We start from the raw sequence: 27,839 nt of genomic DNA, 5'->3' as shown, positions 1-27,839 counted from the left end.
GAACAATTCTTGGCATCGCTAAATTCAGCTGTTTCCATTGTAGTTTTTATTAATATCATCTTGAAGGTATACAGGAGTTCGAAGAAGCAACTAAAAAATAAGCAGCAATATACTCTTTATCCAAATATAGACTGTTCTGTCTTTTGCCATTACATTTGCAGTTTTATCCTGAAAACCTGTTACTCAGTTCTTTGGGCCATGTTTAGTACACATCGCTTTATTCAGAATGAGAAAATATTGCTCGCACTATCAAACATCGTATTATCTTGCACCTCCTACCTACTTTTCGTTTGTTTCACTTAAACACGCAACATTCGAAAACTCACATGTTTCAACCTCGCAACAAATTATTGCTTTCTATGACGATTAACAAATTACTCAACAGAATATGTCACAATCATATTACATCTACGTAAAATTTCATTGAATATCACAATGTTGTGATTAGGCTTATCTTGATATACGTTATTAGAAATCGATTTGGCCAACCGTTTCCATTTCAATGGAATATTTCATGTTACTTCTATCGATACTACGATATAATAAAATACATAATAATTACAGAATGTCATTATCAGTATCAAGGGAAAAAACTATTAAATAAGTGTACAACAATTATGCCCAGCAAGAATGTAAAAACATGTTATATACATACCAATAGATCAAGTAAAAATGATCGAAAATACAAGAATGTATGAAAATATTACCTTTTTTTGTTTGCATTACACGTTCAACTAAAAGATGTTTAAATTAAACACAGAATTAAATAAAGTCCATATTTCTCTTTCGCTTATCAAAGGAATTATACCTTATGAATTATTAACGCATTTATACAAAATTAAAATACTGCATTCCTTTTCCATTACAATTTCCATTAATAGTAATCTTCTAGGAATCTGCAAGCCCTAATCACTTTACACGGGAGACAGATGGGTACACAAAAAACTACTTCATATTGAATTCAGAACAAAGCATTAATAGTTTGGAAATTCGAATTTTTGTTTAATATTATTCAGATTGTGTACATGCTAAATTCTTGGCTCTCCTTGGGATTATTTTGCTTCGTTTACTATTACCTTACCTTATGGCAAAGCCCTATGAAAACTTTATCAGTCACGTAAATGATATTAAAATAGCATTGGAAAAAATACTTGTACCCATCCACCTGTACTCTACATATTCTTACTAGCTATGCCTTTATAAATCTTACAATTTTCTAAAATTATACTGCAATCTCAAAAATATATCCGTAGCTGCATTAACTCGCGCATCTCTTTTAACCTTCATTGTCACTTTTACTCCCTCGTTTCATTTACAAGCTAGTTGCCCGAGATAATACCTGCAGTAAGTATAACTCTCTTTGAACACGATTCTCAAAGAAGATATCATTCGTTTTTCAAGCTTCCCATTTAAAGTCTTCTAGATGATCTAGAATTACACTTTGCAAAGGCATAATATAGTTTAGCTGGAGATTCGATTCCACAGCGGAATTAGTAAAGACGGAATGTCATAGTTTACATTCAGTTATTCAACAATAGAGGTAATGTTAACGATTCTTCTGTTAACATTTACATTGGCTGCGATCGCTTGTACTTAACATTGTCATGAGACTAGCTCATCATTAAGGTATTTCTTTGCTATAGGCAAGCATATGTCAGCGCTGACATCACAGCCCTGACAGTCAGCAATTTAACCAAGGAGCTTTATTTCGTGCCATAATTACTATGTACGAAATTACAGCAACATTTCATTTTTTCAATTTCATATTTTTTCTGTTATCTTTCTTCAATATTGTTCTACGAATATATTACTATTGCAACTTAGGATTTAGGATTTTCTTTTTAGGAGTTGTACTTTCACGTGATTCTATGGACGATAATCGTTAATAGAGGTATAAATATAATGTTTAATCTATGCAGACATGTTCCAGAATGCGAAGCTTCTACCTTGTTTTTTAGCGATAGTGGACCACCGTCGTCACTTTGCATGTTCGACATGTCTGACTTCTTTGGGGGTATTATCATGTTTTCGTCGTGGTCTTCGTTATCCATATCCTGTTTGTGAGTTTCCTTAATATACTCCTGTGGCATCACAGTGGTAGTTGCTTCTGTAGTGGGCGGTATCGTGGTGGTAGGAACTAAGCTATAATTACTTAGGAAGTAAATAGGTCCAAATTCTGGTTTTACGTCAAACATAGTTTCTTCTCTGCGGATACCGCTGATCACACGGGATTTCGTTTCTCCGTCCTCGTAATGAGAGATTAATGTCCCGGAATATTGTACTTCCATATCAGTGTAATTGGCTTTTAGAGTGACATTTATTCCCGTGCCAGGCTCCAAGAATATCTCCACCCTGTCATCATGGTCGAAATTGATAAGAGTAAGAAAATAACTTCAAGTAATTGCAAATAACTGTACACATATAATACTTACATATACACATCAGTACGATTATTTATCTCCATTGTACCCCACATTACTTTCGGCAAAACCGTTCCATTTGTCAATGTGATCGATGTATTTAGGCCTTTCAAGATAGCATGCCCTTGCCCCCAGTACACAGAATACTTGTACGTGTAACCAAAAGCCTGTGCCATGTTTACAGCTTCCTGTCCATTATTAGCAATCGTTGCTTTCCCTAATACAAGGGGTGTACGTTTCATTACACGCTTTTTAGACCAGTTCAATTTAACCCTTGTTAGATCATAGTATATCGGCTCTGTCTCGACCAGAACATCACCAGACTTCGCATTTCCTTCTGTGAGATCCTGTTACAAAAATAACACTCTTTTAACAGCATCCTTTCATTGGTCAGTTCTTCTTATTTCAAGTCTGTATTGACTCGTTACTTTTAATATACAAATAGACTGCTCTATCAGACTCTAATTCTACCTTTCGACAACCACCCGCATCTCTCATAATCAGTCCTAATGTTTTCGCACATCTACAAAAACTCCATTTCTACCATAAGCTATTCGACACTGTATTCCTACTTTTGCTACAATCTTAGTGGGGTTAGAAAATGATTGAAAAGGTGGTATCTCTGGAACCGTGCGAGATTTCGTTCTCAACAATCGGACAATGGACCTCGGTGGTGCGCAGCAATTACTTACATCGCTCACGTAGCTGATAGAGCCGAGATTGTCGTTTGAATTCAAGGTTCCGATATAATGGGTGTACCTCGCCGCGCCGTCTGGCGCGTCTTTGTCATTGTGGGTTGCTGCCGCGTGCCGGGCGACGAACATGTTTTCCGTGGCCACGGCACCAATGGGAGTCGGCTTGTATTTATCCCAGTGCTCCCAGTTGACGCGTGCGGCATTGTCCACGTTCTCCAGCAATTCGTACTTCTCGTACGATTGTACGGTCCCGTGAATCGTCACGGTGCATCGTTTCTGGTCGCCTTTCTGGCTACCAGCCACCCAGACAGTGGTGTGCAACACCCGGCACACGTACAGAGGCTTCTTTCTCTCCGACTTCTCCGCCTGATTGTACGAGTCGTCTGCGAAACGTTGACAATTCGTTAGAAATGATGGTGTCTAGACACGGGCGGAACGAAACAATTATATTTTGTACGCGTCCATCGAAACGGAAGAAGAGGAGGGGACGGACCACAACGTCTCTCTGTAAACATTAAGCGAGAAAGAAATGTCGTGTTGTGGCTTTTAGCGACGGTTGGTAATACTGTTGTGTGACAGGGATGTTCACGGTTATGTCTCCAAGTCTGATGAACGGAAACCACGCGCGGGAGACTTTAAGGGGATAACTTTTCAAAGAAGAAACGAAACAATTTGAATTCTATTTTGTAGATTTTAACTATACGTTAGGAAAGTGATAAATTTTCCGGTTCCTGGTGCTCTTTACGGGGATACCAACCGTCGTGAAGCCCACAGTTTCGACCAGCTACAAACCAAGAGTACTCAATGTCCATTTTAACCATGTATCTTTTTCGTTTAATCCGTGGGTTCCTAATATACATAATAGGTTCTCTGTGTTTTGTGATCTCAGTTGAACGTACCTTCAGTTTCCTCGATCTCAAAACCACCGATCACGATTTCGCTCGGCCGATCGAAGTGCGCACGGGGCAACCATTTGAGGGTGGTCGAGGTGACCAGTTGATTATACTTTGACAATATGTGCACGCTGTTATCCGCGTTGGTCAGAAGCAGCAGGACACCGAACAGTCCCACGGAAAGGTAGACTCTTTGCCAAGACATCTGCAATAATTTCACGATTGTTCATTTTGAGAGTGTGTGCGGCACTGTTTAACAAGCTAACGCTACAATGTAACACAAAGTGCCTGTGGCTTCTGGTATCTGTAGGCGTAACACGTTTTTTTTTTTAAACGTTTGTACACCGACGAGCAACACTCGGCCATCCACTAGGGGAAAAAGTGAAGTTGGCAAAGGGCCTGCTACCATTTAGTTTTGGGAGTTACTGAAATTTATACCAAATTAACATTCGATTTAACATTTATTTCAGTACCTGGAATAAATTTACCAAGTGGTAGGAGACTTTTCTTCTACGCCGTTTTTTCCCATAGTGGAAGCCGAGTATGCTCGTCGGAGTACAAACTTCGATCGAATCCATCGTGTGTACGAAAAACCGTCTGTCAGGCGTGTTCAGGTTATACGACAATGAATGCAAATGTAATCGAGGTGGTTCACGACACAGATGGGACACGTGCGTTCGGCAACCAAAAGAACTAACGAGAGTCTCGAAGTAAGGACATCCAGTTAAAAACAGTACAAGTGTGTATCCACGGAAATATTTCTGGCCACATACCGGGAGGATTACACGAGTGTTGCGCAATACAACTAACCGCGCGCCGTGTTCCAGCGACCTTAACTTTTGTAACAGTAATACCGCTCTTTGTGATTATGTTTCTTGCTTACAGAGCGTATCTTTAACACAGCCCGAGTATAACTGGATCTCTGGCTTGGCTCTCTTGCCTCTCGCGCCCGAGTTAGCGCGCGAGGAAATGAAACCAATACGCGGGAACGAACCACCACCCGGGTCAGCGAAACACGATTGTTTTTTTTTTGTGTTGCTGTCACGTTGATCCCGCGGTTGAAACCAAACAAAGCAAAAAAAAAAAAAAATGTTCAGGAATGAAAATTATTTTTTTTTTCCAGTAAGACGTAGGGCAAACGATCAGGCAATGATTCCTCGTGGAGAACTAAATACATAAAAAAATGTGTAATACAGTTTTTTCATAAGTAGAAACGGCATTGTAACAAACAGAAGAACACTGTCAGTGTCGCTTTTTCTTAAAAAAACAGTCATATCGTTGAAAGTATTATTGAAGATTTTCGATTGATTTTTATAGTTGCCCCCCCCCCCTCTTCCCCATCCAATTGATGTATAATTATTTGTATATGAATATATCATTTTTCCATGCTCCTTACTTCACGGCGTACCCGGTATACTTTCTACTCGAGTTACCGTAACGGTTCCGTGGCGTATCCGTTTACGTGATAATACACTTATTTTATAACGTTCATGGCCCACTGCATTCGCGACTTCCTTTCGACTCGAGGGTCTCACGGATAACTGGAGTACACCTTTGGAGCATGATAACGCGTGTGGTGTGTGTTCTCGAGGTTGTGTTGCCCGATGTGCCCGTTTGCACACACACAGAGGACATATTGTAACCCCCAACGACTTGTAACGTCTTCCCTTCAATTTGTCATCGGAGACCCACTTTACGATAAATGAACTCGAACGACGTATAACTATGCACTTGGCATTATTTTGACTAAAATTTAAATTCAGATGAACGACGTCGGAACAAAATGGTGGTAGCGAATTCGTCGATGAACCCTGAAGGACAGAAATGGTGTATTTTATACAGACTACTGGTACAGAGGTAACTTCTATTTTTTTTTAAAGTTTTTTAATCGAAAAAATGTTTTCTTTTCATCTTAGTTATCTACCGTTACAAGTAGAACATTATTAAATTAAAAGATCAACAAAAACCCCGTGTAGTTCCTCTATTTATTCAAGCATCATTTCAAAATTGTAATTAAATATTCACTAGGAAATTCCCCTGTAAAACAAGGTACCCTATCAATTAAAATAAAAGAAAAATTTGTTTCTGGTCTGATCAAATTCGTCCCTAAAGAGGTTAAGGGTTAATTCAATTCACATCTAATCGATTCTTGTGAACTGTTTAAACAGCTACTAAACGATTCGGAAGAAGTTTCAAAATTTCTGGGTTACGACCGGAAGTCCTCGAGATATCGCATCCGTGGACGCTCGGGTGGTTTTTTTCACGTTTGAATGATCGTGTGCACAAGGTCATTGGGTGAACGAAAGGTCGTTAGAAGCGGGGTTTTACCGATATTTTCGGTGCTCGTCCCGGATCACAAAAAGACCCGTGTGCATAATCCACTTTTGCCAGGTGAAAGAGGGCCATAGGTCACAAAGAAGCAGACTCCCTTTGTCCTGGTTGCGTAAAAATCCGAACAAAAGCGTGACACGCTCTCCGCCCCTCCTGAGGGACGGCGAAAGAGCATCTGTGCGCTTCACCTCTGGCTTTCGAAATCATTTCTCTCGGATCGTTATCGAGATCAATTTCACCCGGAGAACATTTCGAGATCTTTCTCAAGACGAGAAACTCCGACGATTGCACACTGTAAAATAGCTCGACGACAAAAAAAAATTGCACAGAAGAAATATTACTTTATTATAAAAATTGCAATTTCCACGTTTGATCGATACAAAATGAGGTAATACTTTTTTTTCACCCTTTGTTCGAAATTCTTTATAGATTTATAGCAAATTGTACTAAATCATTTACAAGTTGAACAAATTTTAAAGTCGATTTTCTCGAAAACGGAGCCCCGAATGAGAAAATGTTATACCAAAATATTTTTTTCTTTTTTAATGTAGAATCACCCCCTGCCTGGTTGTACTACGATTTCTGGTCCACCTTGTATATACTAAACTCATCAGGAATTGGGTCCGTGACAGTACTCTATAAATTCTTTTGATCTTGCTCGGATCCTCTGGTCACGACGAGAATACACGTTTCCGTTCCCCTCGCAGTTTCCGCGGATGCACCATTGTTACGGGTGCTCTGATCGAAACGATCAACAGGAACGGGTTCGATGCCGCGAGATATCCCATTGTCCTGCTCTACCATAGATAGGAACCGTTGACGGTCGGTCGAGCACGCTGAATAACTGGCAAATAAAATCCTCCACATTCCTGTTCGTTCGATGTTAAAATAGAAACGAATCCGGGAGTAATAAAACATTCCGTTCGACATTGATCCTTCAACTTTCACTGTTGCATCGGTGCACCACTGATTTTAAAAGTGCGTCAAATTCTTTATTGTCGATTAATACCGAACTTTTACCAACAAGGATCCGTAGTTTCACTGATGGTAAAGTCGATCTCAATGTTTCCGGTTGGGAAATTTCAGTATTCCCTCGAAAAAACGTAAAGAAAAATAGGTCGATTTAATATCGATATTTTTTATTTCAAACTAATAAGATACAATATATTCAGATACAATAGTTCATAACTTCTAGGATAGATAGTACTCGTCAAACGATGAAAAAAAGTCGTGACAAACATGAGGCGAAAAATTAATATTTTCAGTTATAAACAACTTCTTTCGGTTTGGTCAAATCGAGTGACTATTCTTCGGCAGTTATTGTATGGAAACAATGGATTGCCGTATCATTGCTTCTTTCTTTGTGGTTACAGAAGGTTATCTACAATTTTTATTAGTCTCACAATTTTCTCCATTGTTTACATACGGTGTACCGATAGCTCGCGAAGCGAGAAAGTGATTTGCCTAAACCGAAAGGAAAAAAGTGTTTATAATTTGGAAAATTATAAATTTGTAAATTCGTCCCTGAAGAGGTTACCGAAAAAAAATTATCAAAATTGTAAGTGGCTCCCTTATTGTAAATATTTACCAAAAAAAAAACAAGCTAATTTGTCTCTAAGAAGAATAGTCTATAGTTTAAGGGGTGAAAACCGAAAGCAAGATCCGAGATCGCAACCCCTTCGTTGCGAAAGACAATTTCAGTCTACGGACAAATTGCCTCGTTTACACATCTTTACGACCATCGATGTATCGGGGCTGCGGCAATATCAAAGGAACGAACATTGATCGAGAAAGAAAAACACGATAAGACGGGGAACGAAAGGGGTGCAGAGGGGGAATAGCGCATATCCTAGTCACGGACGCATCAGTCTGGTTTCTATAAGATTTACAGGGCACGGAGGAGATCTATGTGTGCCGCGACATGCATTATTAACGGCGGTCTCGTCCTTCGAGTAATTCGGTCAGACTGTGGTGTATTCGTATATTTCATTTGATGATGCGCGACGCCGACCCACTGACCTTAACTGTATGTACAACACAAGAGTCTTTTCTACGGTGCTAAGAATGCCGGGGCGAGTTTATTTAATTGAGACCGCGGCGAGGTACGCGCGCGCCAAATGGCGATTACGTCTCGCGGGGGCCTTCGCGAAATTCGCAGCGACCTTCGGGCCCAATCACCGCGTGGATGACGTCACTGGGCCCGGAAGTCTCTGGATTTTTGCGACAGAAGGACCGTGAATCAGTTGTCTGATTCATATTATTGCAAACTAAATTGCAAACGTGAACTTCGAAAAATGTTATTCCGAAGCACTAAGAAACATAAACTTTCAAAAAAGTTAATCTAAATCACAAACATGGTCTTCCAGAAAAGCTATTCTAAACTCCAAAGTAACATAAACTTCCAAGAGTTATTCTAAATCACAAACAAGTATAAAGTACCAAGAAAGTACAAACAAATATAGAGTACCAAAAGACACTCTGGTACCTACAGTTGGGAGCTGCTGATTGGGTCGTTCTCCGGCAAACTGAAAGGCACAGGGGCAAGAGGGGTATTTCGTCGACCAATGGTTAGCACTGCAAGACGCTACGTCATAGTTACGTCAGTACCACGTGATTACTCTGTTATCGCTCTATCTCGCTTAATCTTGTGAATCCCGTTCGCTCTCTTTGTCACGAACGAATTTGATTGGAGGTCTTCTCGTCAGCTCCCAATTAAACCTATGGTCGGGTCATTTGTGACCCACCCCGAAAGAAACCATCCCTGTGTTCCATACCGACAAACCAACTGTTTACGCGTACTCCGTGGACTGGGTCACTATTGACCCGGCCAGCGGCTCCATATAACCCCGAAGTTTAACAACCTCATAAGGTATTCTGCATACGATCGTGTTTCTCCTACGTCCACGCAACGGAAACTGTAAGAATCCCACCGTACGGATATATTATATCGACCAGCCTTTATTATCGGCCCCCGGTGGGCGACTTTCTAAACGTGCAACAAGAGAGAGAATCCATAGGAAAAAAAGTCTTCAACCTTCTCGGGCAACGCGGGCACGGGGGAAAAACAGGTTCAATCTCTGATTATCCTGTAATTTCGCGAACGACCCGCATTCGCGGTTTAATAAGCATTGGCGTCGCGGGCACTTACTTGGTGAAACTTTTTTCTCTTTTTTTTATTTTCTTTGCCCCCCTCCCAGCCTCCCAACGAATTCCCCGGTTCGAAGCAGTCTCGAGATTTCCTGTGGGTGAAACGTTGCCCGATATGAAATTAGACAATTGACTTTCACGCGGCGAATTAGCGGCCCGCGAATCGCCTCGATGCCGCGGCAGCAGCGGTTTGCCCGGTGATTTAAGAGAAAGTGACGGTATTTTCTGGATTCGATCTCCGAGCGATTCCACGGACGCCTCGCGACGTTGTTACCAGGCTTCTAGTGGCGCCATATTACCTTTGATTTATGTAAGGTAAAATATTTTTTTTTTTTTGAACCTGTTACCTACGAGAATCTCCCCTTAATAACCGGACATTGTGATTCTAGAACTTGTATGATCGAAAGAACTGTGATCTAGACACTCTTCGAAATGAGGAATAGTAAATCCTTTAAGCTTGTATGGGGAAAATTTAATCTTTTGAGTACTATAGGCTGTGTATTTGCACGTTCATGCGAAACGTTATGTGTAATTTGATGTTTCAAATGAAAATAGAGGGATGATTCGTAATGTAAAAATGACGCCATTACGTACGATCGAGTGGACTTAAGTTTTAGCTTGGTACAGTCTCACGTGAACCTCCAATTACGGCGTCATTCGAGGTTCGTTATCGTCGAATCTGACACAGTGTGGGAATGGACATCGCTGACAAAGCGGTTTTATTAGAATTACTAATTTCTTCCTCGTTGTTATCCTTGATTTCGACGCCGGCCAAACGCACACGTGTGAGACCCACCTGTGTCTCAACGTTTCTCTTCATTGCCTTATATACATACATTATCCAGACGAGTCCTTAATTGTTGACTCTATTTATTGCTCCTGATCCATGTATTAAGTTTAATAAACCACATCTTTGGTCTTGTTCATCTCGAAATTTTTACAAAATAATGTTCTCTTTAATCGACCGTGAGATCTGGGCTCTCTTGCACAATTGTACTAAACGTTATTTATACAGAACAGTGATGAAAGTAAAAAAGTTGTCAAATGGCAACAAATGAAAAATGACATTTGATAGTTTCAAAATGTTTAAAGTGTTCTTGTGAATCATTGATATATCATGTAATATACACAAAAATGTAACAAAATATTTACTTGGTAATTTTTAAATAATTCTGGAATGAAAGGTTATATAGAGTGAAAGCGATATTAACCCTCAGAATAGGAACCATCAAAAGCTGCAACTGGGTCAATCGTGACCCGTAACACCACAATGATTCACTGACCCCACCATTTAAAAAAAAAAAATAACATACTAAAATAAAAAAAAAATTTTGGAAAGTCCCAAACCGATATTGTCCAAGAGACATTTAGAGCTCAACAGGCAACGTTTATTCCACTATGATATAATAAACGTGGCCTGAAGTGTATAGAATTTTCGCGAACCATCACATTTTCCTCTCACAGGACAAAGTGTCCTAACACACTTACGAGCGGGTACGAGTATAATATCTCGGTCACACGCGAGCCCTCGAATTTATATAATCTGTCCGTGGATAGATTAAATGATTCCCGTGTGAGAAAATCGGCGGTCTGATAGAAAAATTGCTCGAATTTTCCTGGCACCGCTGGTCACGGCTCGTCGGATAGGGCCTGCTGCCCTTGCCGTTGAATTCGAAACGAGGGAAGGTATCGACTTTCCACGGTCGGACGGTATCAAGCGTTACCATGATAACGCCCCGCCCGTTCCGCGATCCGACGACCACGACGACAACCACTCGACACACACGGCCACTTCTTTACCAAGACGCAACTGTGGATTGGCTTCTTAGCCACGTGCATACGCTGGGAACTCGTCGAATCTCCAGAGAGACGAAAGAAGAAGAAAAAAATGCATATACAGGATGTTTCAAAACATGCGTAAGTCGTCGAACGGTTGTAATTCCTGTGGTGATTTGAAATAATTGTTTCCTTAGCGAAAAAGTTCTCAGAGGCTTTGTTAACGAGATATTAACGAAAAACCTCGACCAATCAAAGCGCAAGTCTGCCGGATTAGCTCCCGCGGTAGCGGTAGCCACGCGTTGCGCTTGTACAATGAACAAGAAAATCGGTATTCATCGGAGGACACTTCGTAGAATAGTAAATGAAACTGAAGAATTGGATTTCATTTGTTATCATCTGATTCCCTTTTAAGGACTTACACCTGTTTTGGGACACCCTGTATATACGTCACACACAGGGAGAGGGGACACAACACTCAGACTGCAGTAATGACGAGGAAGAAGTAAATTCCAACGCGGGGGCGACGGAGCTGCACACGCGTCACGGTGAGACACCTTGGGCGCAACGGACTCATCGCTGAACAATGGAACAAAGACCTCGCTCGCGATTCTCTTTCTCTCTTTCTAGACTACGATCGTAACACGTTTGTTCGTTTATACGTAGCGTTTGTTGCGAACCGCCCTCTGAATCAGATCGTGTAATATCGTGGGCTGTGGATCGGGAAGCGAACACCGACAATAGTGGTCCAGGATAAAGATTTAGCAAGCTTGTAACTACGGTTATGTAGCCCAAGCGATCACAAAATTTAGAAACTTAAAAAACATTTTTTTTATTAATTTTACGGATCCTCTTCGACGGTACGATCATTTGCTAACTACAGTCAGTTCTCAACATCCTCATGAAAGTCTGAATGTTTCAAGGGAATATACAGTGGACGAAATTTCTATACGAACACCATTATTTAATTGCCAGAAATTCGTTTATTCTATAAATTTATGTTTATATAGAAACCTTATGAACATCACATTACGTCGTTACTGGTGAAACAGTGCGTCTAAATATTCTAAAACGATATTCCGATTGAGCCTTGATTGTTAACCATCGTATTCCTGTGGTTGGGTCACCTGGGACCTGTCTACGAGTACGTGGTCCAGTTATATTTTGTTCTAAGGTCATGAGTGACCTTTACAACCTTGATGGACCCGTATTTCGGGAAAAAGACAATCATAGAAACCCCCGAAATACAGTAAATTATCGATGAGTGTTCCAAGGCTCTTTAACACTGAGTCTTTAAACGTCATCACCACCACTAGGAGGGTTCCATAGAACCAGTCAAGTGCTTAATAGTGGGTATGATGTCTGAACACTAAGTGCTGGGTAGCCTTCGAACACTTATCGATGATTTACTGTAATCCATACACACCTTATTTACTTCCGTACCGCCGACCGACTGACATTATTAAATACTATTTATAGACGACAAAACCTGCACTTGATCAGATTCCAACCAGGGTGTCCGGGCGTTCTACGTGTGCGTTAATCGATAACCCCGCTGCTCCCAGGAAACCGTGTGTGAATCATTATCCACAGTTGGTGAGTGTGTACGCGTCGGTGCCATGGGCTTTAACTCGAAACGAGAGCAATTATATCACGAAATATTTAACGTTCAGTGCCGAGGAGCCTTCGAACACTTATCGAGAATTTACTGTAACTCGTGAACACCATGAAGATTAGTTAATACCATCATAAATATTTCCAATATTTCAACTACTAAACAGCATCGATCTGGAGTGTCCTACTATCCTAAGGCAATCTACAGTAAATCCTCGACGAGTGTTCGAAGGCTCCTCGACCCTGACAAGGGGAGGTCCCCAGGTGTAACGTTGATTTTTAATAACATTTTACACACTGATAAACCTTCGAATTCTGAATCCAATGATATTTTTTACAACCGCATATGGCAATTAGTTTACGAAATATTTAATGTTCAGTGTCAAGAAGCCTTCGAACATTTATCGAGAATTTACTGTAGTGTCCTGTGATACACAACCGATGATTCGTACAGTCGGACGGATTTATGGCCCCGATATAGCAGAAATCATTTGTGTTCACGTGGATCGTCCGTCGTTTCCATGAATCCCCGGGCGCGCGGAATTTCCTTGACCCGAAAAATCCTCGAAGGAGGTTGCGCGGGCAATTAAACACACAACAGACTCGTGATTTCTGCCTAACACCCGTCGCGATCGTGTCCTCGGACCCGTACAATCGGCCCGGATCAGTGGAACACGAGCGGTTCAAGATCAGACGCTGCGGAAAATTGAGCCGTTAATCGTCCGAGCACGCCCGCGTCTACACACGAATGCTGTTCAGGATGATTTACGCTAGAACCACAGAATATGAACGTGTTCCTACTTCTGTCGCCAAGTTTGGCAAAAGGGACAACTTGTTGAAAATATTCTAATCGATATTAACGAACTTTTTCACTTTTTAAACTTTCAAACACTTTTAACAACATTATTTTTAAATTACTCCAACTGACTTGAGTTTTTCTTCTAATGAAAGATTAGTTTACTGAATGTGTAAAAAAAATTTTGATAAAGTTGCAATACGAAGCAATTGTTTCTCGTTGCATTCTTACAGAAAGGTCCCAAAGTTACAAAGTTTTCGCACCATCGATTTGCTTCTCCTCTAAAGTTTGAAAAACGTGCGACTTAATACACTCTGCCTCTGGGGTCCAGATATCAGTCTCATCGTTTTAAAATAACGATTTAACTGTCTGAGCATTAAAGGGTTAACAATAAATAATAAAAAATACTAGAAACTCGGGTAGGTAAGTGATAAAAAGAAAAGAAGTGAAAAAATTATGAAATGCAACGAAATAACTAACGTCGACTGTGGTTTGGCAAGGTTCTTTCAATTAAGTCGGAAGACTCGAGATTCCATTACGATATTGGGAATTGCTTTTCTCGGGTGGGACAGTTCGGATGATAGAATGACCAATGGGTTAGAAGCTACGCGACTGCGGCTCTCTATTTATCACTGCCAAGGCCACCTATGCAACCGGATCGTCGTCTCTGCAGTCATTGTTAAACTCATTTCCGTCCCTCGATTGCCCCGTGAGTGCAGCAGAAAATTTAACCGTCGGGTTTACGAGCGGGACAAGACCCCCTTCCCCCCTCCCTCTTTCGTCATCGGCGTGTCGGTGCCACTGGTGCCGCGGGCCCAGAGGAAGACTCTACTCTAGGCCATTAGGGGTTACACCATAAGTAGCCGTCGTCTTCTTGTAACCCGTTCATCGCGGCCGTTTAACCATCATAGTCCAATCGAACGAAAGCACATTCATTCACGGATGTAATTCTATTCTCGTCTCTGTTTTCCGTAATTGAAATTACACTCTTTGTTACGCGGAAGTGTTAGTCAGTTAGGCGAATATCAGAAGCTTTTTATGAGCCTCTCGGGAGAGAAATTAATTAACTTCGTAGAATTAAAGGCACAGAATCTTGGGTATATATTTGCCGTTGTAAATTTACACTAAAATCGTCCGATTTTCTTGGGTCAAACGTAATTGTGATATACAAGGTGTACCGAACAGATAAGTACCCTAGATTATCCCAGAAGGATGAAGTTTTAGCAAAATATGTTTGATACGAAAGTTTTAGTATTTAAAACGAGGCATCAGAGGTCAAATTTAGAGGTCAGTTCGGTTTTCTTCATGGGAACTGCCATTTTTAGTATCAAAAATGGGGGTTCTCAATTTAAAAAAAAAATCTAACTGACCTCGAACAAGGAATTTACAAAGATCCCAAAGGGTTCGATGTAACCTGTCTGAGTTGTTACGACAGCAAAGATACTAGTGAAACAATTGCAATATCTCTCGAGAGGCGGTGCGTGTATCTATCCAGGACCAAGGGAACTTGATGCCACCCTCGATACAAAAGGTCCCGCGAGAGAAACCCGGTACGAAGGTGCGGGCTGAGTCACAGCAATAGGAGGATCGATAAACCAGGAAACGATACTCCGAGAAAACGAAACTTCTCCGAGGGAGATCCGTGAACCCCATTTCACTAACTGTTGATCCTGTTTCTTTCTCTCTATCGCTAATCCCGGTGGCATTCCATCCCGTAACCACGGATGATTCATTCCCCCCTCCCTGGGGTTCCGTTTAAAAACAAAACCGCTATGTCGGTGCCGCGCGCACGGCGCACAGATAGAGAGAGGCTCTCCTTCTCTTGTTCGTTTCTCACGGGTCTGTGGATCCACTGACGCGATTCTAATCGGGCTCCACGATCGGGACGTAAAGATAAACGTGATCTACGGAAGGAACGAACGGGTTAGGTTTGAATTTGATATGGATTTAGTCTTGTTTAGGTCTTGATTTGGATAATGTCCAGCCTAGAAATTAAGGGAACACCCCTAGGACGATGAATCCTCTAAGGATTTGAGCCTAAAAGTGTAGACACCGAAGTCAGGCCCTTCTCCGAGTGATCTCATCCAGAGGTGGGCAATAGAAGATAAAACATGAGTAACCGTGTCCAACGTGTGTCCCCCTGTTTGCGACAATCAATGAATAATTACTGCGTCGCGGAGGGCAGCTACTACTGGCGACCTTACGCCACTTTCCATCGGCGTCTTTTTCCAGGAACTCGAAACCAGGGAGTTCCATGTAACCGCGCGCGGACGCCTCGAGCTGTTGCGAAACCACGTCGAGAGCCGGACGCCCACGACGAGCAGCCGTTCCGAATGATGCTCTAATCCCTTGATGACCGCTCAATGAATTCAAATGTACTTGCCTCCTCTAAAGGGTACGAGGAGCCCCGGGTGTGTCACTGATCTCTGTCTCCGTAACAGCTAGAGGCTCGATTGGAATCAAGAGTGATCCGAATAGAGTATTTTCCGAGGGATTCGAAAGTTGGCCAGGAAACTGGCGAGACTTTTGGAAAGGGGTTCGATAAAGGGTTCGAGATCTGGGTCTTCAAACGATGGTGTTGACTGTTCGGATAGTGGAGGTGGGTGTGAACTGGACTATGAATGATCAGACTCCAGAAATAGACTGAGAATAATTAATCTACAGATATAGACTAAGAATAATTAAACTCCGGAATTGGACTGGGAATGATTAGACTCCAGAACTGGATTAAGAATGATCAGATTCCAGAACTGGATTAGGAATGATCAGATTACAAAAATTGGATTACGTAATTTGAAATTGTTTTACAGTGATTGAGGGAGAATTCCAGGTAGTTACTTCGAAAGATTTTGAACTGCGGATAGAAGTCTGGAACGTTAACTAAGAACGTTAAGTTCGTCATATCAAGATCAGAAGGAAGATCAGTTCAGGAACAAACAGTTTCCCGATTGTCTCTAGAGCTGGAAGCCATGTTGGCACATTTATTAACAGTCTCTTTAGAGGTCAGGGGTTCGAAATCAATCATCAAGACGGGAAAACTGGTTACACAGTAAGATCAATCAGAGATCATTTTTCGAACAGTATAGACTTGGAACCGATCAATGCAAATGAAAAAGATCTTATGAGTCGAGAAAAATTCCAAAGAAGGCATTTGTCGGTGTCTGGAAGAGTTTCTGAGTATTCGCGGATCGTTTGGGGCACACGATATCGAATGAATTCACGGACGGAGTGAACATCACCGGGAAGAAGAGCAAAGTCTGAAGGCGTTGGAGAGCCTCTCGGGCTTATCGAGATAGAGAAGATCTCTTTCCGGCTGACGTGGCTCCGTAGCCCGTGTGTGCAGTGTTGACCTCCGTCGGTCTACTTTACGAAGGCGAGAGAGCTATGCTGGTGGGGGGTACATACACCTTTTACCCTCTTGCCGTTCTACGCGGTATATATGCTCTCTAAATGCTTACCTCATCCAAGGATAGTGAGAATATTAATGCAGCTTGGTGGAAACGACACAAGCCTGATCGCGATTGTAAACCCTCTAACCAACCAGGGACATTGTCAAAAAAAAAAAAAAAAGTAACTGCCTTATCAAACAGCCCTCGCACATATACAGCAGATCTTTGTTTCTAGTGTTTTTTCTTCTTTTTCCTAAAATATGTTAAAACTACGAATATGCTTTTTGTTCTGCCTAAATTTTACTTTAAACAGCAAATGCAATTTTTTCTGCGTAATAACGAGTATACTTGACATGAAGATCGAAAGGGTTAACCAAGTGTGTACTGCGGTTTTACTTTTCTGTTGAATTTTACGGAAGCCTTAATAGGGCAAACAAATTTCTATTTCACTCCAATCTTTGTGAATTAGTCCAGAAAATATTTAACATAAACAGTCTAGCGATCAGCACTTGCAATGGTCATCTTTCGGAAGACCTAGAGCCTGGATCCATTTGGACCATATCTTTCGAGGCACTATCTCCTCGAGGAGCTACTGCTCGTGAAAACTGAAGGGGTCAGCATAGACCCGTGTCCCAATTCACGCGAGAAGCGAAACAGAGCTTTACGTCACTTTCACGAACGTCTGCAAATTCTTTCGTCCCAAGTGTCTCTATACCCTAAACGTGAGAGCACTTTAGCTCTCCCCGCTTCGTTTCACGACCGCATCGCTTCCGTCAACACGCGTCCATTGTATGTACCAGGTGTTTTCACGCGAAAAACAACTTCGAAGGACGTAAAAGCCTGTTTCCATTCCGTGCGTTCTTTGTCGCGACAGAGAACAGTGGCTATGGTAGAAAAAAGAGAGAGAGAGAGAGTGGCACCGACACAGAGCTAAAATGGGGTTGGGAGATGGCAACGATGATGTGAACCAGATTATGAAAATCAGAGCGTACAGCCATCGTAGGTTAAAAGCTCGTTGGCGGTGGAGCGATAATGATGTCACTTTTATTAGCCTCATCAGGGTCGGAGCATCCTCGACAAAGAATGGGGAGAGATCCACTATTACCTAATAACCGACACGGTATCATGTCGTGTATCTAGTTTATTACCCGTGGACATTTGCATCTATCGACAGGTCGTACGCGTATTAGCCGCTATCCAGTGGGTTCGCGCGCTATCGATTCGAAAGGTCCCGCCCCCTCCCCACCCCGACGGTTTTATTAATAAATTCCTTTCTGCACCGTACTTTCCCAAGTTTTACGGTTTAACAGATTGGCGCCCCTGATTGTAGAGCCCCCCCCCCCATCCTGCCTCTCTCGAACGCTTACGAATCGAAACTTTCTTCGCGGGGAATCCTGTGAAATTTGTAATCTCTACTATTCGAATCGTGACTTCGATGCCGTTTGAGGATCGGACCTTATTACGATTTTATCGCTAATTGGGTATAAAGTCTTCAGTCTCCTTTCGATTATAATTACTAGGATTAGGGATTTTGTGTAGATTCGAATTTTTACAGAATAATTTTCAAAAAAAAAATATTTACCCTTTCGATGTGTATATCGAGTATACTAGTCGTTAAGCAAAACATTTGCATTTGCTTTTTAAATTAAAATATAGATAAAACAAGAAACATTTTGGCAATTTTAACACATTTTAGAATATTTTAGGACAAATATAGAAAAGAAAGAAAACAGTTACTTTTTTTTGACAATAGGTAGATGCTCGTATCGTAAGAGTAATTTTGTCGTTCTATTAGAATTTATTAAATTTTTCATGGCTTAAACATAATTAAGCACGCAAATGCACATTTTCAAAATGAAAGAAAACACTTAAAGGGTTAACAGTTTTTGTCGAACATTTTTGGGATCTTCGTTTTATCGTGTTTCGAGCATTCGGATATTCTGTGAGTGCATAAAGACCGAGATGAACAGAATTGTAATGTTCAATTATATTAATATTAACAATCTCAATCTATACGAATACACTAATAAAATTAATAGTACGCTTGATGTACTAATATTAAATATTCTTTTCTCGTGTTTCATTTATATTGATTGGTTCGATTTATTCTTAATCGATTCGAATAGGGATGTTATGAACGGTATTATGGTTATGAAAACGGTAGTAGATCGTAATCGTATCCGTGTCTAATTAGGATATTATTCGTTAGGTGTGTCTCGTGCGGACGCGCGATTATGTTTCCTTTTCGCCCTATACCGGTACATGTTCGTTAACTGAATCGAACGTGAGTACAGTTCAATTATCCGCGTCGGCGATCCCGTTTACGTGTAGGGTCGATTATTATACGTTTTTAACCATTTAAGATTTCTATAAACGGCGGGGCATACGAATTGAAAATATTTTTAAAATTTCACGAACAGATGAAAACTTTCTCATTAATATGCACCAGTGTTCTTATGTTATTTGTATTAATTGTTACAAAACCGCTTACGTTATTTTAACATTTACAAATTGTGCATCTCAAAGGTTAAGTTAAATCAACACCATGAAGAAGAAAAAACATAATACGATAAGTATTATTTTTGCAATTCATTTATAATACATATTTATTCTAAAACAGGTTTTGACGTTACAGGATGTTGATTACCTTGTTGATCATCGAGATGCTCAATCGTTTCGTTGAAAGCAGTTTATTTCGTATTCCTGAATATTTTAACATCTTTATAGCGGTTGTATATTTCAAATCTACTACTTCATTTATATACTTTATGTTGCATCGATTTTAATGTTGTTCAAGGATTAATTTATTCGACAGTTCGCACAGTTTTCTGTGTTAATATATATATATACACATATATATTAAACGTGAAATAATTTTGTCGGATATGTAACAACGATACCTTTGTATCACTTCTTATCTTTAAGGGTTAATAAAAGCGTCGCGACGGTTGCCACGAGCAAGGATACATCGTGTTCGCAAATATCACAGTTGCAGGAAGTGCGCGTGTGCTAGGGAAATTTCCAAGTTCACCAGCGCACCAGGCACCTCCATCGATCTGCCGGTGCGCGCGCGGTGCCTATTTGCTACATTTACGGCATTCACTTTTATTCGAGATTCAACGGGTACGAGGTATTGACCCCTGAACTTGACCTATACAGAACTTATACCTGGATCCCCGGAACGATATCCCAAAAACACAGAATCGAAAATATCATCGCTGAAAACTCGAGACACATTGTTACACATCCTTCGACCTTTCGTTATCTCCCTCCCCCCTGGCGAATTACGCAATATTTTGGAATCTACCATTTCATCGTTTCCCTCCCTCTATATCACGATTGGCCAACCGATACGTGGTCAGAATCGATGTGTCCACTGAAACGTTGGTTATTTTAAAATCAATTTTATGTCCCGTTACAGAATTCACGAATTTTCCAACCGTCGTGCAGGCCTAACCCCTGTTCAGTCGACGAGCAACACACAATTTTCAACAGAATTCAAAGTCACTGGGGATTTCGAAACGCAACGAAAACTAATATTCACGACACACGGTATGCGAGCAAGATATACATTTCGAAAAATTGTGCTGTTACGATGATAAAACGCGTTCACCGAACGGCCACGACGTGTTCAATAACCATAGAGTAGGAGAAACAGTCGTACTTACTATTGCATTATCTTAAATCCGACTAACGTCCGAATACTGGCATCAAGGGGTATACGTGGCACTAGGTGTCCTGTCTGTTTTTTTGTTTGTTTTTTTATTCGAAACAGTACTCGTTAGTAAATCCCCGCGTGTGTGTCAACGGCCCGTGAGATCCTCGGAGTTACATGCACACTAGACCCGGCAAGCCGAATAACTGACGCCAGCCGCGAAGGACCCAGTGCGTGTCCCACCCTCTCCCTTCTTCTGTCGCGCTGGTATATAGCTCTCTCTCTTTCTCTCACTCTCTCACTTGACGGTCCTCGTTTCTCCTCTTGGCAGTTTCGTCTACGGTTCTCTTTTTCTTCCGCGCGTGTATGTGTATCGTTCTCCTACACGACCTGACTCGTCGGGGTTCCAGAAGAGCACTAGCCACCGCGACAAACCGCGCGATGCCGCAACGCGTGCCTGGAGCACACTTTGAGACCGCGCGCGCCTCCCAGCTGCCGTATCGACCCCTCCCCATTGGATGACACATCCTCCAATAACGAACCTCGAAACGGATTACGTCACTTCGGTATTATTGACGCCAACCATCCGGCAGCGCGGCGGCAGCATCGCAGTGCTGGATTCAATTCCTGGGTGTCTTTCTCCTCTAACACGGGGGATGACAAGAAAGAGAGAATTCTCGAGGGCTGGTCGCCCCATGAAAGGCTGTCTCTTCTCCGTAAGACTCGCGTGGTCTCTTCGTTAACCCTCTCAATCCTACTTGCAGCGATACAAGCTACGTACATTCGAATTATGGAATAAAATTGTAATTGCCATATGAACTTTCATTTATCGGAATAGGATACATACATTAGTTGTTCCTTTCTCATTTCCCCGTAGATGGTTCTGTCACGTATCCCGATAGGTAAATATCGACACTTTTAATGTATTTATTTTCAAGTATTTTGCCCAGATAGCACATGACGCTTCTGACATTGTATCTGAATTGTTTAAATTCTAGAATTATGTGGATTGCGGCAATTGGAATTAAAACTGAAATTTTGCTTCCTTGTATTTATAGGTTCTGTTTGGTTGGGAAATCTACCCAGCGAACAATGCGTTAAGAACACTCGGTTCAATTAGGTTTGAATAAAAGACTCTTGAAGGACTGAGTCTCTCGTGCCATCTTTCAGGTTATCCGGCCGAGATTCTACTTTGTATTGAAGACTTTTATGCACCGATTGCAGGCGGGACGGATTCTGTACGAGAAAATTCTGAATACGTTTTCTTTATTATTTCGAATGCTTCGGTTCGTTATTTCCCCCGGGCGAGCAATTAAACGGCGCTTTGTGGTAAAGGTTTCGAATCGTTCGGCTTTCGATCGTTACGGAAAGAATAACGACCATCGGCGCCGAGCCGTAAGAGTTGAAAGATTAAAACCCGATTCCTTTTGTAGCTCAAATGAATTACGTTTGTTCTGTCGTGTAATCTCATCCCTTTTTTAATCAGCTGTCATTCAACTTGTTTAAAATTGTATGATTTATTGGACATCGGTATAAAATACTGCGTACACGTGATAGTTACGGTGTAAGTAATTATTCACAATAATAATTGATTTTAAAAAGAATTATCCAGTGCATCATTTCGATGTATTGCCAACAATCGATTCGATTCACGTTTGTATAGGTACGTCACTGGCAAACACACCCCATCTTCGCTCCCTCTGTTGCGCATATTTTTTCTCCTCTCCGTGCATATCCCCCTTCACAGGGACTGTGGCAGTTAAAACGGCCTTAAATAAAAATCAAAATTCCGATCGAAGGGAAACGGCCCATTCATTCTCACCCTTCCTGCCCCACGTTGGCCGTACACGTATGAAGTGTTCACGTTCAGTTCGAAAATGTTCGTATAAGTACACATTCGAAAAGTTCGAACAACATCGAACTGTGTTTCGATCCAGATGATGAACTTTTCGTCATATACATATATGAATATAATACATTCGAACCTGTTTGCTCACGGACCCATCACTCTGTATGCACTCCGTCGCATCGTGTTAACGAGATGTCGGTTGGCATTTAGTGCACTGACGTAGGTGCGAGGTTTATTCTTGTCGCAGATTGAAAATAATGGACACACCTTTCAGACGATTATCCTTCGTAATTGATACGAGCTACTCTCGACTTCCGTCCTCGACGATTTGTTTCGTCTGCGCGGGGAACCGAAACAGAAACGAAGTGAACGAAACGTTGAACATGACGAAATGTCGTCACCGACTCGGAATTTAAATCCTGCCGACAGTGACAACGTTAAGTAGGCTCGCTCTCTCAACCCCTTTTACTTCTCTGCTGACTGTCCGGACACGCCAGCCAAGCACACACAGGGTCTCTCATTTGTAAATCTTCTGCCGTTGCAAAATCAGACGTTGAACTTGCCTTTGCCACTTGTGCGAGTGCCAAGTACCGAGTCGCGACGTCGTTTCCTCTTCCCGTCTGGGATAGAGTTGGTCGGAGAAAAGCAAGTCGAGCCGACCACTCGAACGTTTCGAGGTATATGTACTACTCGAATTATTGTACGAATTAACGTCCAGCTTAACGAAAACTGTTTTTTTTTTATTTGATATTCAGAGTTTACAAAGTCGATTAATGGTTTAGTGGACAAATAAATGGTTGATAGTTCGTTGGTTCGTCGATTGGAAGATATAGGACAATAAAAAATTAAACATACGTACGAGCCTCTGTATAGTTTGTTTACCGTATGCGAGAGGTTGATATAACGCCGGTTACACGATGGATCACTACGAAATTCCGAGGCTTTGGAATATGTTCCGAGTCGTTACTAAATCAATACCTCTCTGTGGATGGACCAGAACGAGTGTAGAAATCGTGTGGGGAAAAAAGCCAGTTATGAAAAACAGTTATCGCATAGAAAGTTCTGTGACGACACTTAACCTCACAGTGTAAACAAAAACGAGAGGACCTCTCGAGTCGCCCGTGGATAGCTTCGAGAACGGTGCCTAAACTGAGAAGGAAGTGAAAGTCTATCCCTTTCTATGTATACATAATCGCTCGATCTGTACACTACTCGGTACAAGCATTAAATCCAAGATTACCAACACAGGAACAGTTATGAACTATAGTTGAAAGGTCATATCGAACAAGCGAAAGATGAAAAACATGAATTCAAAAGACGATTTTTTTTTGGTAATTTTTTGCGTTGACATTCAGAATGTATTTACGTGTACGGCTAGTGCGTTAAATGACACAGTTGAAAATTTTCCTTAACTTTGACGCGCTGCTGCTTCCAAGTTGACAGTGATGTATAGAGTTGTTTTAAAAATACATATTACATCTGTTCGACGGCACAAGCACTTTAATCGTTTATGCAACAGTGTTAGCAATCAATAATGATAAAACGTGGAAAACGGGAACGAGTCGCAATAAAGATCAAAGAGACGATACGTTTGAATTTGTGTAACACGTTCGAGGGATCGAGAACGTAGTTATTATGTTGACGAAAGCAGTAAACAGAGAAAACTGTGTATACGTCCTCCTCGTCGAAGGAGGCGACGTTTGAAATCTTAATTGCGCAGCGCTTGAATTAATCTGTTAATTCCTTCGAGAGCAGAGGAGGGGGTACACTTGTCCTTTACTCGTGGATTTCACTTTTCCTTCGTCCGTGAAGGAACCGTAACGGATGTATCTCAGAACGTCGATAAAGTGTAACATTATTCCTGCAGATCTAACCTTGATTTACCGATAAATTATTTTCTACGGCGCGAGAGGATTTTTCAGTCGTGAATTCATCCTCACTTTTCCAATAGATAGATAGACCTTCAATTCGATAGATCAGAATATGAATATAAATGTATGTTTAGTCACTGTTGCTCGCGCTAGCAATGCCCGATACAATGTCGACACACGTAAATATCCATATATCAGTTCATGAATATCGATATTTTAGGCAATGATACATCGTTCTATCGGTACTCCCCGTGTTTTAATTACGTGTTTTTTAAAACAAAAAACAAGTGAACGCAATGTACACAAAAACATAATACGTTAACGAGTGTTCTATTTGATTTTATATGATTGAAAAAAGGGATAATTTTCTTACCGATTTATTCTTTCTACTAATATTGTATCGATATGCTTTAATATCCATACTTCCTGACCAATATATTATATGCATCGATACTAAAAAAATGAATACGTATCGATACTTTTGAATGCGAATCGCTAAATTTCGTATGTTGGAACTCTTTCCTCTCGTCGTACGAATAAGGGGTTTCCGAGAACGAATTAACCCGAGTCCGAATTCATTATTAGCGACACGAGAGGCACGTGTGCCGCCCCCTCTGGGGATGGAATGAAAATTGACAAACGTAAAATGATCCCTGACTTTTAACGATACAGGACTGGAGGCGCTGGAAAAGGCTCTTTACTGCTGGGAGGATGCGCTCACCGCGTTCAGCTCTTCTCTCAGTAATGACACGCTCGCATTACCGTCCAAGGCGGATGCGGCGTTTACGCACGATGTCCAGGACCTTCTTGACATGGGTTATCAAATCCAGAGCCAGGCGGAACTCCTCTTTATCGACCAGGTAAGGCAGCAAAAGATCGGTTTACTACTCACCCTCCCCTCTCCCCTCCCCCCAGTGTTTTCCTTTCTTTCCATTTTTTGTTTACCGAAGCGAATCTCCGTTACTCTCGGAATTATTATATCGTTATACCGCGAAGCTTGTGTTTATCACGGTGAACAGTTTTCAACCACCGAACCGCTACGAATCCTCTTTTTAACAGTTCGTTATAAACGATTATTTCGAGATACCTAGATGCATAGAAAGTAGGTTGATCGTTAACGGTTTTAATCACGACTATGGGCGAATTTCTCCATGTTGCCGGTGAGGTTCTTGTTTCGATATTGTCTTTTTTTATTTCCTTCTTTCTTTCTCTTGTCCCGCGAAATTTTCGTCCGACGCTGCATTCGCTGTCATTCCATTCCATTGCACTCATCAGTTACATTTTCTGCTATAAGAAGGAAAAATATCTGAGAATTAATCCAATTTAAATGATAACTGACCGGTGGCAATTAGCAGAATGAGTCACTTGACCTAACGCAAGGAGGAATTATTACATAGGAAGTTCATGGCACCATGGACCGTTGGTTGTTTGAATCTAAGCCCACGGTGCGTCTACTATGTACTCACAATGACAAAAGATTCTTACGTGTCCTGACAACGGGGTGTCGGTCAATTAATGATTTTCCTTTTAATTGCAAGAAAACGAGACGTCATTTTTTTTTATCGTACCCCCCTTACGCAGTGTTAATCGATTTAAAGCGAATTTACAAGCTGTTACAAAATGAAATCAAATTTAATACTGTCCGCAGCACTCGGTACTGTTTCGCCACGACAGCCAGGAGAGCGTTGAAAGCCACAAGCCATCGAACATCAGTACCCGGATATCCGGAAAAGACAAAGCGGACGCTGCGTCATCGCCTGAGTCGTTCGAGTCTGCGCGCGACGGCGTAAGTTATTGAAAACAATTTGAACCTCTGAATTTCAATCCATGTATGTTAATTAATATTCGATACTTGTCCGTTGTTAACTGTGAAATATTTTAGGTGGCAGATTTACGGGAATTCGAGGAATTTTCCGAGTTTTTCCCGCACTTCGAGAAACAAAAACTTTACCACACTGCCCTCAAACAACACGAGGATAAAGGTATTCCTTGCAGGTAAAGGAGATTCTTATTTTTTTTTTTCCTTTTTACGCAGTGTATTGTGCGATGCATTTTCTAATTTGTTATATTCCAATAGGCGACTGCACACGGAACTGGTTAAGTGCGGTTCAGACGTTGAATATTTAGCAAAAGTTTATTGTTTGCGACAAGCGTATACTAAATTGTTCACTATACCAACCGCCAAAGTGTGGATCGAAGATATAGGCCGACAAGTCATTAGTGATTTGATCATGTATGCAGACAGGGTATACACAACATGCATCATTTATTTCCGCTAGGGAAAATTATAAACGTTACAAACAAATCGCAGTCGATATTTTAACAATATCAATTTCCAATGTCCAGGATCCTAAGGATTACTTGACGCATTACGAACGGATGATGGAGTTCTTGCAAGAGCCACGGAGTCAAAGTCTTATGGAGGAAGAGTTAACGGCGAAAGGCGTGAAATGTATTAACTTCTACGATATTCTTATCGACTTTATTCTGTTGGATGCGTTCGAGGAAATCGAGAAACCGCCGTCGTCGATTAAATCTCTCACGCAGAACCGATGGATATCGGCTAGTTTCTGTGAAACCGTGAGTACTTGAACATAAGAGTGGTCAGTCACGTTTGTGTCGTGATTTTGGTTATTTTATATCGTTAATCGTTCGTTTTAAGGCAATCGGCACTGCGGTTTGGTCGATCCTTGTTAGCAAAAGAAAAATGTTGAAGTACGACAAAGGGTTCCTGGCACATTTCTATTCGATCTCCGAACAAGTCTCTCCAGTACTTGCTTGGGGCTTCTTAGGCTCGGAAGGAAACCTACGTTCCACCTGTCACTATTTCAGGGATCAAGTCGTTGAATTCCTCGTAGATGTATTTAATTTCTTTAAAGTAAGGTACACCGACGTCGATCATCTAGCCGAAGATGTACTCAGGGAAATGAAGATAAGGGTCGAGAATATAAATCAAAGGCTTTCGCTAGAAGGCTGCTAATCAAGCGTAAGCAAACAAGTTATTCAGAAGAAATATTTAATATATACAAAACAATCCGTAGACTTGAATAAACACGGCGATAGAACAAAAGGTGCGACACTTTATTAAATGATTATAATTGTTACAATTGAACTACTTGTTGTTTTTGCAATTGCTGCGAAGCATATAGAACAGCACGTGCGTTGATGTTCCTTTTAACGAATATATTTGCTGTGGCCACGTTCAACATTTATATTTAAAACTTAATGCAAATACATTATCAGATATATTTTGTTACTATACCCACCGGCAGACCCCTTTTTATTTAAATCATGTTGTAAATAGATCTATTATTTTGATAACAGTATTGTTTTCTAAATATAGAGCAACTATTTAATTTATGAAGCGAAGACATAGTAATATAGAAAAAAAAGCATGTTCAGT

The 27,839-nt window shown here is 41.1% G+C and overlaps 2 protein-coding genes across 2 annotated transcripts; one reads left to right on the top strand and one right to left on the bottom strand.

Moving 5' to 3' along the window:
• Positions 1-1,799: 1,799 nt before the first annotated feature.
• LOC107190132 (protein unzipped) lies at positions 1,800-21,164 on the bottom strand. The gene is made up of 5 exons (XM_015578885.1): positions 20,730-21,164; positions 4,015-4,213; positions 3,113-3,498; positions 2,433-2,767; positions 1,800-2,352 (listed from the first exon to the last, which is right to left on the bottom strand). The coding sequence occupies exons 2-5, from the start codon at positions 4,211-4,213 to the stop codon at positions 1,857-1,859; spliced, it is 1,416 nt and encodes a 471-aa protein (XP_015434371.1). The 5' UTR covers positions 20,730-21,164; the 3' UTR covers positions 1,800-1,856.
• Positions 17,997-27,807, top strand: LOC107190019 (protein FAM73B). Its single transcript, XM_015578735.1, has 7 exons — positions 17,997-18,060; positions 25,109-25,296; positions 26,085-26,222; positions 26,319-26,431; positions 26,514-26,682; positions 26,783-27,016; positions 27,099-27,807. The coding sequence occupies exons 1-7, from the start codon at positions 17,997-17,999 to the stop codon at positions 27,414-27,416; spliced, it is 1,224 nt and encodes a 407-aa protein (XP_015434221.1). The 3' UTR covers positions 27,417-27,807.
• Positions 27,808-27,839: the final 32 nt, after the last annotated feature.

Source organism: Dufourea novaeangliae, unplaced genomic scaffold, assembly GCF_001272555.1.
Source record: "Dufourea novaeangliae isolate 0120121106 unplaced genomic scaffold, ASM127255v1 scaffold172, whole genome shotgun sequence".
Classification (NCBI taxonomy): Eukaryota; Metazoa; Arthropoda; class Insecta; order Hymenoptera; family Halictidae; genus Dufourea; species Dufourea novaeangliae.
The sequence above is the reverse complement of the archived record's forward strand: the minus strand, read 5'-3'. Positions and strand labels throughout refer to the sequence as shown.

What these genes read in the sequence shown, in the direction of transcription:
- LOC107190132 (XM_015578885.1), bottom strand. Translation starts at nt 4,213, where the DNA reads ATGTCTTGGCAAAGAGTCTACCTTTCCGTGGGACTGTTCGGTGTCCTG. An exon ending in TGAGATCGAGGAAACTGAAG is followed by an intron (nt 3,499 to 4,014) that starts GTACGTTCAACT and finishes AACGTTTCGCAG; the next exon opens with ACGACTCGTACAATCAGGCG. An exon ending in CTATCAGCTACGTGAGCGAT is followed by an intron (nt 2,768 to 3,112) that starts GTAAGTAATTGC and finishes TTTTTGTAACAG; the next exon opens with GATCTCACAGAAGGAAATGC.
- LOC107190019 (XM_015578735.1), top strand. Translation starts at nt 17,997, where the DNA reads ATGGGGTTGGGAGATGGCAACGATGATGTGAACCAGATTATGAAAATC. An exon ending in TCGAGTCTGCGCGCGACGGC is followed by an intron (nt 26,223 to 26,318) that starts GTAAGTTATTGA and finishes GAAATATTTTAG; the next exon opens with GTGGCAGATTTACGGGAATT. An exon ending in TGATCATGTATGCAGACAGG is followed by an intron (nt 26,683 to 26,782) that starts GTATACACAACA and finishes TCCAATGTCCAG; the next exon opens with GATCCTAAGGATTACTTGAC.